General features: G+C 54.9%; 1 protein-coding gene across 4 annotated transcripts; it reads right to left on the bottom strand.

The window, feature by feature from the left end:
- Nucleotides 1-284: 284 nt before the first annotated feature.
- Nucleotides 285-13,288, bottom strand: LOC133355082 (tropomodulin-1-like). Of its 4 annotated transcripts, none has more exons than XM_061572376.1 (10): nucleotides 13,041-13,288; nucleotides 5,929-6,060; nucleotides 4,954-5,110; nucleotides 3,725-3,841; nucleotides 2,852-2,935; nucleotides 2,073-2,203; nucleotides 1,734-1,841; nucleotides 1,337-1,480; nucleotides 1,030-1,174; nucleotides 285-577 (listed from the first exon to the last, which is right to left on the bottom strand). In XM_061572376.1, the coding sequence occupies exons 2-10, from the start codon at nucleotides 6,049-6,051 to the stop codon at nucleotides 552-554; spliced, it is 1,035 nt and encodes a 344-aa protein (XP_061428360.1). In that variant the 5' UTR covers nucleotides 6,052-6,060; nucleotides 13,041-13,288; the 3' UTR covers nucleotides 285-551. The 4 variants fall into 4 exon arrangements, with proteins under 4 accessions (XP_061428360.1, XP_061428359.1, XP_061428361.1 ...); XM_061572375.1 differs by having other exon boundaries at nucleotides 13,070-13,288; XM_061572377.1 differs by having other exon boundaries at nucleotides 13,074-13,288.
- Between the last annotated feature and the right edge of the window lie 917 nt (nucleotides 13,289-14,205).

The raw sequence follows: 14,205 nt of genomic DNA, 5'->3' as shown, positions 1-14,205 counted from the left end.
ATTTCTATCTGGAAAACCTGGAGCACGGTTGGATTGGACCGAAGTGAGGACATCCGTGGAATTGTCCCCAGGTTTGATGGCTGGTCAGGAATGTTCGAGTTGTAAACCAATGATGATGACGATGATGACGGTGATGACGATGATGGTTACGATGAAAGATTTAACCATCGCATCACGATGGTAATGGTTGTAATTTCGGCCGAATTGTTATCACTTCGAATGTCGTGGAAGATTGATCAATCACGGGAGGCCGGGGGAGGGGGGGCCATGGGTGGTGGAAGCTGGTGGGGGGCGGAAGGAGAGCTGTCACGTCCCAATCGTCATCGCGTCAATTGGTCCCCGTCCAGGCGAGGCTGGGGTCACGAGGTCACGTGACCTCGACGGTGCCGACTCCAGTGCGGGTGGCACCAAGGGGGAGGGTGGCGGCGGGTGGGGTGGTGGTGGTGCTGGCGGGAGGGCGGGCGAGGGGATCGCAGCTGGGGAGGGGGGCCAGGACAGTGTTGGCCCAGGGTGGCCGTGGCCCAGCTGTCCTCTCCGTGGATGGCCGCGTCTCACCCCTCCAGCCTCTTCTGTCGAACTGCAGAAGAGGCAAAGATACCAAGTGTAGCCATCAACAGACTTGTACGTGACGAGCACCTACAAAGGCCGGCATGGGGCACGGGTGGGTGGGTGGGTGGCCACCAGCACCGCACCTTGCTGCTGATGTTTTATACACACCGCACCAAGTACCCATTTAAAGGTGGAGTTCACCTCATGGAGGCCCAGAACCAGTTTAGATATTTCGCCACTTATTGGTCGTGAGCGGGAATTGAACTCAGGTCACTGGGTTTGTACAGCAGCGCACTAACTATTGCGCCACCACCCCTCGCGACAAAAACTTAGATTGCATACACACATACAAACATTAAAACACAGACACCTGACATACTTGAGTTATGGTGTGTGCGCATTCGTGGGTGTGTGGGCAAGTGTGCGTGTGCGGTGCGTGTGCGGTGCGTGTGCGGTGCGTGTGCGGTGCGTGTTCCGCACTCAGGTCGTTGTTGCGGGTGATTGCGTCTGCTGCCCGCGTGCGGGGCCCCTGCTGCAGGAAGTGGTATCCCAGCTTCAGCAGCGTCGGCTTCTCCTCCACCAGGCGAGCCAATTCCATCTCTACGTGGTTCCCCAGCTGCTGCCTCTGTAACATCACCAACACCAACATCAGCACTATCACCGCCAACATCATCATCAACAATACCAACATCTTTACATCAACCATCAGCGGCCTCTGTAACATCACCCACATCGCCACCACTACCCCCAATCCCCGTCCCCCCACACCCCCCTCCCCGCGCCCCACCTGATTGTCGATCTTGAGCTCGCTGAGCGAGTCGTTTTCGTGCATCGCCTCCACCATGGCCAGGATGCCGCTGCCTGTGATGAAGTTGGTCTCCACGTTGAGGCTGCGCAGCGCGCGGTTTTCCCGTAGCATGTCCGCCAGTGCCTGGGGCAAGGTGGGGGGCACGGGGGAGTTGGCGGGGACAGGAGTCAAGAGGATCGCGAAGATGCCGAGGAGAGGAAACGGGACAACGATGCAAGGGCAGACCAACCGGGAGATCACGTGATCCGAGCTGCCCCGTGTGAGGAGGTGAGGAGGTGTTGAGGGGAAGAGGTGGGTAGAGCAGAGGTGTGTAGCGGCGAGGAGGTGAGGAGCGGCGAGGAGGTGAGGAGCGCTCAGGAGGTGGTGGGGGCCTCACCAGGGCGACGGGGTCGTTGCTGCGTGTGGCCGCGAGGCTGAACGACGCGACATGGGTGTTCCTCTTCAGCGCCTCCGCGTAATCCTTCAGCGTTGGGATCGGGATGCTCTGTGGGGTCGAGCGGCCAGATTCAAGTCACCATCAAGTCACCATCAAGTCACCATCAAGTCACCTCTGAGTCGGCTTCAAGTCTACCCAAGGCATTCTTGTTTCAGATTCACCCGTAAATCCCCCTTAGTCACACCGAATCACCCTCCAGTCATGCTGAGAAGACACCGAGTGTGGGGAGCCCTGTTATGGTGGGGGGGGGGGGCCCTGTGATTGTGGGGGGCCGCTTGCCTTGATGTTGTTGAGGTTGACCTCCTGGAGGCGGGGGTCGTTGTCACGGATACGCTGCAGCGTCGCCTCCACGTCCGTGGGGTTGGGGGGCTCTTCGGGCATGGGGCGCATGGGCTCGGCACGCACCACACCTGTGCACACACACACGTACACACACTCATGTGAGCACACACAGACTCATGTGAGCACACACGCGTACGCACGCACACACACACACGTGTACGCACACACACGTGTACGCACACACACACGCGTACGCACATCCACACGTGTACGCACACACACATCCACACGTGTACGCACACACACACGCACACGTGTACGCACACACACACGTGTACACACACACACGTGTACGCACACACACACGTGTACACACACACACGTGTACGCACACACACACGTGTACGCACACACACACACACACGTGTACGCACAAACACACAAACCCAACTGCCGATCGCCACCAAGGCGCTTGTGTGCGCATGCGCACACAAACACGTGCGTACATAAATAATATTTTTTTTGCATTCATGCAAAAAAAATTACGTCTCAGTCGCTCAAAATGAGTTGCTTCGCATCTAAATCCCAACACATTTTAAGAGAGCACCCCCAGCGACAGCGGTCCCTGTGCGACACCATGTGACTCGGCCCTGCGTGCAGGCCGTGCGACGATGGTGACGGCGTGACGGCGTGACGGCGATGAGGGCGATGAGGGCGATGAGGGCGATGAGGGCGATGAGGGTGATGAGGACGATGAGGGTGATGATGCAACTCACTGCCGATGCCGTCCGCGTGGCTCGTCCCCTTGTGGGCGCTGTAGTACTGCGGGGTGCTCACCAGGGTGTGCATGCCCAGGATGGCTGCGGGTGAGGTAGGGGTCACAGGGTCACCACGGGGTCATTAGGTCATTCGGTCACAGAGGTACACGAGGGTCATGGGGGGGGCACAAGGCAGCGTAGGGGTCAGAATGGCTGTCATGTGCACACACGGTTAATGCATGCGTGGTATTTGTGTGTGTGTACGTGTGTGTGTGTGTGTGTTTACACGCATGCGTACATACAGCCGTCGTCAGGGTGTGTGCGGTGCGACACATTGGGGTGTGTGGCGTGTGACGTGTTGTGTGCGTGTGACGTGTCGTGGTGTGTGCGGTGCGACACATTGGGGTGTGTGCGTGTGATGTGTTAGTGGTGTGTGCGTGTGACGTGTCGTGGTGTATGCGTGTGACGTGTTAGTGGTGTGTGCGTGTGACGTGTCAAGGTGTGTGTGTGTGTGTGAGACGTGTCGGGGTGTGTGCGTGTGACGTGTCGGGGTGTGTGTGTGTGACGTGTCGGGGTGTGTGCGTGTGACGTGTCGGGGTGTGTGTGTGACGTGTCGAGGTGTGTGTGTGTGTGTGACGTGTCGGGGTGTGTGTGACGTGTCGGGGTGTGTGTGACGTGTTGGGGTGTGTGTGTGTGACGTGTCGGGGTGTGTGCGTGTGACGTGTCGGGGTGTGTGTGTGTGACGTGTCGGGGTGTGTGCGTGTGACGTGTCGAGGTGTGTGTGTGTGTGTGTGACGTGTCGGGGTGTGTGTGTGTGACGTGTCGAGGTGTGTGCGTGTGACGTGTCGGGGTGTGTGCGTGTATGGTGCGACGTGTTGGGGTGCCGCTGACCAGCGATGTCGCACAGCTCCACGTCCGTAGCTCCGGACAGAGCCTCCTCCAGCTCGGGGTCCAGTGCCATTTTCTCCTCCACCGGCATTGGTTTCACCTTCGGGACAAACTCCTTACCTGTGCACAGGTGAGCGCCGGGTGGCGGTGGGGGGGAATTAGAGAAGGGGGGGGGGTGGCAGGGGTCAAAGTGCAAAGTGCCTCCAGATACTCGCCCACTGATATACGTGGACTTTGTCCGACTGTCCGTCATTCCGTGCGGTGATGAGCGAGGCTATGTACTCCGGGGAAACCTTGGAGGCTCTCACAACTCATTCTTCACGGGGTTCCTGGCGAGGTTACGCAGGGTGGGGGGGGGGGTGACGTTTCTGCTGCCGTGTGTAGGGGCATCACCATTCCTGGGCCCTCCCCTAGGTCGACTCGGCCTCAAATGAGGCGCTCACACACTCTCGCCCGATTACGCCGACAGAGAAGGTGGCACAGCACGTGGACTGACGCCATCTGTGTGGAGGAGGAGGAGGTAGAGCGTTGCCCTCTCGCGCACGGAGGGGTTCCCTCCGGGTGCTCCGGTTTCCTCCCACTTGTATAATAATAACAAACACTCATCACTAATTAGCCGAAACACATCTTCTAATTAAAACCCAATATAGCAGCACCCTCCTGTCCAGGCCAGCGTGGCACATCGCACAGAAGGAGGGGATGGGTGGACGGCACCACGGCCAGCCGCCTTTGTCTCCCCATTGCTGATGTGTACTCCACACGGCCGCCGCCACCACGCACAGACACGCACATTCGTGTCGACACACAGACACGCATGCACAAGTCGACGCACAGACACGTGTGCACAAGTCGACGCACACGCATGCACGCACCGACACAGACACGCACGGCATGGTCGGCACGCGCTCTACGTTCCGCGTCGCTGCTCCCGGCTCCACGATTTATCACCGAGCGAGAATCATCGCCTCTGAGCAGCCCCAGCCTCCCGCGATCGTAACCGTAACTCACGGGGACGCCCTCTCGCCTCCCCCCGTGCCCATCCCGACAGGCATAGGGGATAGCGACTCCATCTTTCGTAATTATCTTGCAACCACATCATTAAGTTTGCATGCAGTGACACCACTTGGTTGTGATGGTCATTATAATTAAGCCCAGGCCCTCCCCTCCCCTCCCCCTCCTCCACTCCCTCTCCCCTCCTCCTCCTCTCCCAGCTCTCCCCCTCCTCCCCTCACCCTTCTTCTCGCCGGTGAAGGGCACGAGGTCCTCGCGGTCACGGTGCTCCCGCGCTTGCGTCTCCAGGAAGCGCAGGAGCTCCTCGCGGTTGAACGGCGCCGCCGGTGCCTTTGTTGTCTGGTCCTTCTGTCGGAACGCGGCGGGGAGCAGCGCGTTCTGTGGGGAGGGAGGAAAGGAGAGGGAGGAGGAGGTGAGGGAGGGGAGGGAGGAAAGGAAGAGGAGATGGACAGAGGGAGAGGAGAGGAATGCGAGGGAGGAGAAAACTAGAAACTATTTTTATTTTCTTCTACCAGGTAATGCCCACTGAGCTACATATTTATTTGTCAAAAGTGACCTGGCCACAAATAATAGCTCAATGAAGTGGCTTATCATGTGGAAATGGAGAGCAGCCGAATAGTCTAAATGCACGTTTCTAGAAGAGGGAGGAGAGGGAGAAAAGGAAGGAGATGAAGGAGAGGGAGGAGATGAAGGAGAGGAAGGCGATGGAGACGAGAGGGAGGACGAGGCAAGAGAGGGAGGTAACAAGCAAATGTTCCGTCCTCCGATTGTTGGTGGGGTTTATGGGTAATAACGATGAGACCGAGTAGCAGTGTTAGACGGAGCCACCCTCCTCCATGTCGGTGGCGTCTCTGAGAACGCTTCACACGCGACAAGCGACTGGCATCTCATCTCAATGCATTTCCAAGGAGCACCCCCAGTGGCAGATGTCCCTGTGCTGCACTATGTGACTCAGCACCTGGCCTGCAAGCGGCATTAGTCAGCCAATAGGGGGCGATCATAGCTGCTGTGGTTGATTATTTTTCTTGGCAAATTTGGATCATGATGCCAGCACACAATGGCGTAGCCATTTCAATTTAAGTCAGGAGATCTTTAACTACTTTAATGCGGATCTATGTCCTGCAGATCCTCTCTCCCCGTGCCTCTCTCCCCGTGTCTCATGTCTGGGTCCCCGGCGTCTCTCCCCGGCGTCTCACGTCCGGGTCCATGTCCTGCAGATCCTCCGCTAGCTGCTTGAGCTCGTCCGCCGAGAGTCCGCTGAGCATCGACTCCGCGTCCACATCCTGGCCTCGGCCCGGCACCGTCCTGCGAGTAGCCATCCTGTCAACCTGCGGGTGAAGATGGGAGGGCGGCACGTGGGGGTCACTTTAGTAGATGCACAGTGATGACGAGGTGACGGATCACCGGGCGGCGGTGACGTCGTGGTAGGTAAGAGCCGGCGCGCCAAGTTGGTTAACCCGATGCACCGAGGCAGAGGCTGTGACGCGTCAGCTTCTCGGCGCTCCATCACTCGGGGTCCCCTTCACAACGGCGGTGGCCGCCCTCCCCCCGACACGCTGCCTCTCGAAGACGGGAAACCCCCAACGAGCCACACTTATCCAGCAGTGGGCTGACACTGCTGGGGGGGGGGGGCTGGGAGGGGGAGTGGGGGGCAACATCCCAGGCTCGGCTGCGTCGAGGGCTCAACCCGGCCCACGGCTTGAGGCCTGTTTCTCATTAACAGCCCCGTCCTGGGGAGGGGTGGGGAGGGGGGGACGTGTGAACACAAAGTTTTGGGCGCAGTGCCACGCAGCTCGCCACCGCACAGAGGCGCCCTCCAGTCCGATCCGATGCAGAACCCTCGTCTCAAACGAGACAGAACCCTTGTCCTATCCGATACACAACCCTCATCCCATCCGAAACAAAACCCCCGTCTCATCTCATACAGAACCCTCATCTTGTCCAATACAGAACCCTCATCCTCTCCGCTACACGACCTGACCTGGCTGAGCAAGGTCACACCTCATCACATCTCATCACATCTCATCACATCTCATCACATCTCATCACATCTCATCACACGTGGGTGCTCGCATTACAGTATTGACGAGGAGCACCATCTCTCGCTCTCTCACTTTCTCGGTCCGTTCCTCTGTAGCTCTGCCACGCTCTCCCTCGAGCAGAGCGAACAGCGTTCCACCCCATGGGCATCGCCAATTCACTCGAGATCCATGCAGCCACGCGCTGCGGCCCGGCTCCCTGCAGCCAATCACACGGCTAAGGCAACTCAACTCCCAGGGTCTCAACTCCTTTGATCTCAAATAAACTTCACATCGAGGAGGGTCTCAACTCAACTTCCAGAGACTCAGTTTCCCGTCCAGAGGCCTCGCTTCCCACGTCGGATTTTCTCCTCCGTGCTGCCTGGGGGCAGTGGTGTCCAGAATGCACAAGGGGCATGGATGTAATGTCCTGGGAGTGTAGCAATGCCCTGTTAAATACACCAATTGCCTGGCATGTGTACCAATGGATTTGCACTTCTAAAAGTGGTCTAGAACATGTATCAATACCCTGACACATGCACCATTGCCCTGGCATTTGTATCAAAGGCGTTTCACGCACCCGTGTCCCACTTCTCGACTCAAACACAACTCATTATTCATCATAATAAATTCACACAGTTGTAATTGCACAACCTCTCACACTGTAAATACACACACACACTTTCATCCAAAAGACAAAGATCCCCCGTATAGCCTTAACAGGCTGTTGGGGCAAGTTAAAACACACAGACAGGCCTTGTGCAAGTAGCTTATATGGCTCAACGCAGGGCGTGTGCACGCGTGGGGCTGTTAACAGGCCACACACACGCTTATTTTATAAATTGCTTATTTGTCCATCAGGAGGTCCTGCTGCATTGGTTTTCTTTATTTTAAGACGTGTTCAGCCAATCGACGACGACTCGTGTTTATTATTATTACACGTGGGAGAGAAACCGGAGCCACTGGAGGAGACCCACACGTGCGCGAGGGTGCAACGCTCTATCCCCCCCCACACACACCACAACACACACACACCACAACACACACACACCACACACACACCACAACACACACCACAACACAGCACACACCACATACACACCACAACACACACCACACACACCACAACACAGCACACACCACAGCACAACCCACACACACAACACACCACAGCACACACCACAGCACAACACACACACAGCACAACACACACACACCACAACACACACACACCACAACACACACATACACCACACACACACACCACACAACACACAGCACAGCACAACACACACACAGCACAGCACAACACACACACAGCACAGCACAACACACACCACAACACACACACACCACAACACACACACACACCACACGCTGTACACACACCACAACACACACACACACCACACACACACAACACACACACAGCACAACACACACACACACCACACGCTGTACACACACCACAACACACACACACACACCACACACACACCACAACACACACACAGCACAACACACACACACACACCACACACACACCACAACACACACACAGCACAACACACACCACAACACACACACACACAACACACACACACACCACACGCTGTACACACACCACAACACACACACACACCACACACACACACACCACAACACACACCACAACACACACCACAACACACACACACCACAACACACACACACACACACCACACGCTGTACACACACCACAACACACACACACACACCACACGCTGTACACACACCACAACACACACCACAACACACACACAGCACAACACACACACAGCACAACACACACCACACACACACCACACACACACCACAACACACACACAGCACAACACACACCACAACACACACACACCACACGCTGTACACACACCACAACACACACACACACCACACACACACACACCACACACACACACACCACACACAGCACAACACACACACAGCACAACACACACACACACCACACGCCGTACACACAATGGAGTGCCGTGTCTGTGGAGACCACTCCACTCTTTGTGTTGAACTTCAAAGGGGAATTAGGCCCCGGGACATCGTCTGACACTAAACTAACACACCACACTAACACACTACACTAACACACTATACAGTACTAACACACTACACTAACACACTACACAGTACTAACACAGCACTAACACAGCACTAACACACTACACTAACACATTACACAGTACTAACACACTAAACTAACACACTACACAGTACTAACACACTACACAGCACTAACACAGCACTAACACACTACACTAACACATTACACAGTACTAACACACTACACTAACACACTATACAGTACTAACACACTACACAATACTAACACACTACACTAACACACTACACTAACACACTACACTAACACACTACACAGCACTAACACACTACACTAACACACTACACAGTACTAGCACACTACACAGCACTAACACACTACACAGTACTAGCACACTACACAGTACTAGCACACTACACAGTACTAGCACACTACACAGCACTAACACACTACACAGTACTAACACACTATACAGTACTAACACACTACACAGCACTAACACACTACACTAACACACTATACTGTGTAGTGTGTTAGTGTAGTGTGTTAGTGCTGTGTAGTGTTAGTGCAGTGTGTTGGTGCAGTGTGTTGGTGCAGTGTGTTGGTGCAGTGTGTTGGTGCAGTGTGTTGGTGCAGTGTGTTAGTACTGTGTAGTGTGTTAGTACTGTATAGTCACTATACAGTACTAACACACTACACAGTACCAACACACTGTACCAACACACTACACTAACACACTGAACCACTGTACCAACACACTGTACCAACACGCGCGACACTCACACACGCCCCGTGCACACTCTACTGTAATAAACACAACATACTAACACGACACTAATGTAGCAGGCACTAACAACACATACATACACACACTACTGTAATACACACAACATACTAACACACACACTTCTGTAATAAACGCAACATACTAACACGACACTAATGTAGCAGGCACTAACAGCACATACATACACACACTACTGTAATACACACAACATACTAACACACACACACTTCTGTAATAAACGCAACATACTAACACGCTCTCAACTGTGACAAACACAACATACTAACACAGAGCACACACACACACTAGTGTAGCACTAACACACACTCGTGAAACACACATGACACTAGTGTAGCACTAACACACACACACACGACACTAGTGTAGCACTAACACACACACACACGACACTAGTGTAGCACTAACACACACTAGTGTAACACACACATGACACTAGTGTAACACACACATGACACTAGTGTAACACACACATGACACTAGTGTAACACACACATGACACTAGTGTAACACACACATGACACTAGTGTAGCACTAACACACACTAGTGTAACACACACATGACACTAGTATAACACACACATGACACTAGTGTAACACACACATGACACTAGTGTAGCACTAACACACACTAGTGTAACACACACATGACACTAGTGTAGCACTAACACACACTAGTGTAACACACACATGACACTAGTGTAGCACTAACACACACTAGTGTAACACACACATGACACTAGTGTAACACACACATGACACTAGTGTAACACTAACACACACTAGTGCAACACACACATAACACTAGTGTAACACACACATGACACTAGTGTAACACACACATGACACTAGTGTAGCACTAACACACATGACACTAGTGTAGCACTAACACACATGACACTAGTGTAGCACACACATGACACTAGTGTAACACACACATGACACTAGTGTAACACACACATGACACTAGTGTAACACACACATGACACTAGTGTAACACACACATGACACTAGTGTAGCACTAACACAACACAAGTCTCAAGGCCGCGTTCAACGCGGGGCCGCCCATTGCGAAACCCGGAGCCGAACCCCGTGGCACTGAACACCCCCCACACCCCCCCACACCCCCGTGGGGGTCCCCCCCCCCACACCCCCCCTCGGGGGCCCCCCCACACCTCGTGGGGCCCCCCCCCCCACACCCCCGTGGGGGTCCCACCCCGGGGGTCCATGAGACCCCCAGGGGGGTCCCGGCACCAACCAGGGGGGGTGGTGGCGGCGTCCCGACGAGAAGAGTCCCCCGAGCGAATCCCGCAGGGAACCAAGCGGGTGGTGATGGTGGTGGTGAGGAGTGGTGGTGGTGAGTGGTGGTGGTGGTGAGTGGTGGTGGTGAGTGGTGGTGGTGAGGAGTGGTGGTGGTGAGTGGTGGTGGTGGTGAGTGGTGGTGGTGAGTGGTGGTGGTGAGGAGTGGTGGTGGTGAGTGGTGGTGGTGGTGAGTGGTGGTGGTGAGTGGTGGGGTTGTTGAGGAGTGGTGGTAATGATGGTGGTGGTGTTGGTGGTGGTGTTGGTGGTGTTGAGGAGTGGTGGTAATGAGTGGTAATAATGATGGTGGTAATGAAGATGAGGCTGTTGGTGTTGAGGAGTGGTGGTTAGGAGTGAGTGGTGATGGTTAGTGGTGATGATGATGGTGGTGATGGTGTTGTTGAGGAGTGGTGGTTAGTGGTGGCGTTGTTGAGGAGTGGTGGTAATGATGGTGGTGGTGTTGGTGGTGTTGAGGAGTGGTGGTAATGATGGTGGTGGTGTTGGTGTTGTTGAGGAGTGGTGGTAATGATGATGGTGGTGATGGTGTTGAGTCGTGAGACGCAGCAGCAGCAGCAGCGCAGTGGGGACGACTCGTGTCCCCGCCCTCGCCTCTCACAATGGGGCCTTCCGCATTCCTCACCCACGGCGCTCATCGCCACCCGTGGCCACGGCGGCGTGATGGGTGTGTGATGGGGGTGGTGATGGGGGTGTGATGGTGGTGTGATGGGGGTGGTGATGGGGGTGTGATGGGGGTGGTGATGGGGGTGTGATGGTGGTGTGATGGGGATGTGATGATGGGGGTGGTGATGGGGAGGTGTGTGATGGGGGGGGGGATGATGGTGGGGGTGTGATGGGGATGATGGGAATGTGATGATGGGGGTGTGATGATGGGGGTGACGGGGGTGTGATGATGGTGTTGATGGGATGATGGGGGTGTGATTATGGTGATGATGGGGTGTGATGGTGGTGATGATGGTGATGATTGTGTGATGATGGTGATGGGGGTGTGGTGATGGTGATAGGGTGATGCGGGTGTGATAATGGTGACGTGATGATGGGCGTGGTGTGATAGTCATTGTGGTGATGCGGCAGGCGTGATGGTGGTGATGATGGTGGTGTTATGATGGTGGTGATGGTGATAATGGTCATGCGGGATAATTTTTAAGATGGGGTAATAATGGGGATGGGATGATGGTGATGGGGGTGGTGTGATAATGATGGTAATTGATATTGCCACGATTGTCATAGCAGTGATGATGATGAGGGTGAGAGTGATGAAGGTGGTGATGATGATGGGGCTATTGATTATGATGGAGGGAGCTGTGATGACGACGATGATGATGGGAGGGTGGAGGTGTGATGGTGGTGATGATGGGGATGTGGGTGGTTGGTGTTGGTGGTGATGAATGGTGATAATGGCATGACATACAGTGTGACATGTCAATACAGTCTACATATATACTGTAGCAACACGACCATCATTCTCGCGATTATTGTTGATGATGAATTGTGATTGATCTCAGGCTGTGACGGCTGATGCACAATCACCCGCACGCAGCTGCCCTTACTGATGTTGCCCTTTATGATGATGCTGCTGATGGTTATGATGATGGTTGTGATGGTTATGATGATGGTTGTGATGGTTATGATGATGGTTGTGATGGTTATGATGGTTATGATGGTTGTGATGGTTATGATGATGGTTATGATGATGGTTGTGATGGTTCTGATGATGGTTATGATGATGGTTGTGATGGTTATGATGATGGTTGTGATGGTTATGATGATGGTTGTGATGGTTATGATGATGGTTATGATGATGGTTGTGATGGTTGTGATGGTTATGATGATGGTTGTGATGGTTATGATGATGGTTGTGATGGTTATGATGGTTATGATGGTTATGATGGTTATGATGGTTATGATGATGCTGTTGCTGCTGCTGCAGCGATGCTACTAATGGTCTCCTGCTGTTGCTGCTGATAACGAGACGCTGGCGATGATGTTGATGGTGAACTAATTATGATCATGATATGTCGCTGATGGTAACAACAATAGTGATGAGCTTACAATGGTGGTGGTTGTGTGATGTCTCGTACCCACCGAGGAGGCAATTGATCCGGGCGCGGCTCCGTGCAGTTTGTTTCTCTCCCTCCTCACTCTCCCTCCACTCTCTCCCTTGTCTCTCTCCCCCTTCACTCTCCCTTCCTCGACCCCCTCGCCTCCCCTTCGTCTCTCTCTGCCTCTCCCGAACTCCCCCCCTCCCCGTAGCTCCCCAATCTCCCTCTCCACTCTCCCTCTCCCGCCTTCACTTCCCCTTATTGTCTCTCTCTCTCTCCCCTCCCCTCTTCAGTATCCCTTCTCTCTCTTATACCCCCCCCCCCTTCTCCCTCTTATGCTCTCCCCTCTCGCTCTCCCCACGCTCTCTCCCTCTTAAACTCCCCCCCCCCTCTCTCTCTCCCCCCTCTCCCCACGCCCTCTTTCTCTTTCGCTCTTTCGCCAGTTCCGTTCATCCCAAACGCGGGGCGACATCGCCACCACGTGGAGAGACACGGGGAGACAAGGCGGAGACACGGTGGGGGGGGGGGGGGGACAAGGGGAGACAAGGGGGGGGGACAAGAGGGGGGCACGGGGGGGGCACGGGGGGGGGGCAAGGGGGGGCAAGGGGGGGGGGCAAGGGGGGGGGAGACAAGGGGGGGCAAGAGGGGGGAGACAAGGGTAAACAAGGGGGGGGGACAAGAGGGGGGCACGGGGGGGGCAAGGGGGGGGGAGACAAGATGGGGGGACAAGGGGGGGCAAGAGGGGGGGGACAAGGGGAGACAAGGGGGGGCAAGGGGGGAGACAAGGTGGGGGCAAGGGGGGGGCATGGTGGGGGCAAGGGGGGGGGCAAAGGGGAGACAAGGTGGGGGCAAGGGGGGGACATGGGGGGGGACAAGGGGGGGGGGACGAGGGGGGGTCAAGGGGGGGGGGCGACGCGGGGAGTCGGAGAGAGACTGAGAGTCACTGAGTGAGTGAGTGAGACACGGGGGGCGGCTTGGGTGGGGGGAGACATGGAATGAGACACGGAGACACGAGGAGACCCCAGCACACACATGTACACACACATGTACACGTACACACACACACATATATATACACACACACGTACACACACACACACGTGTGTACGTGTGTGTGTACATTTGTGTATTGCCGTATTTTGTGAGCGAACGTTGGGGTGCGTCTTACAATCCGG

Source organism: Lethenteron reissneri, chromosome 50 (genome assembly GCF_015708825.2).
Source record: "Lethenteron reissneri isolate LAM-NWPU_2019-01 chromosome 50, ASM1570882v1, whole genome shotgun sequence".
NCBI lineage: Eukaryota > Metazoa > Chordata > Hyperoartia > Petromyzontiformes > Petromyzontidae > Lethenteron > Lethenteron reissneri.
Note: the sequence above shows the minus strand (reverse complement) of the source record. Positions and strands in the feature narration are given on the sequence as shown.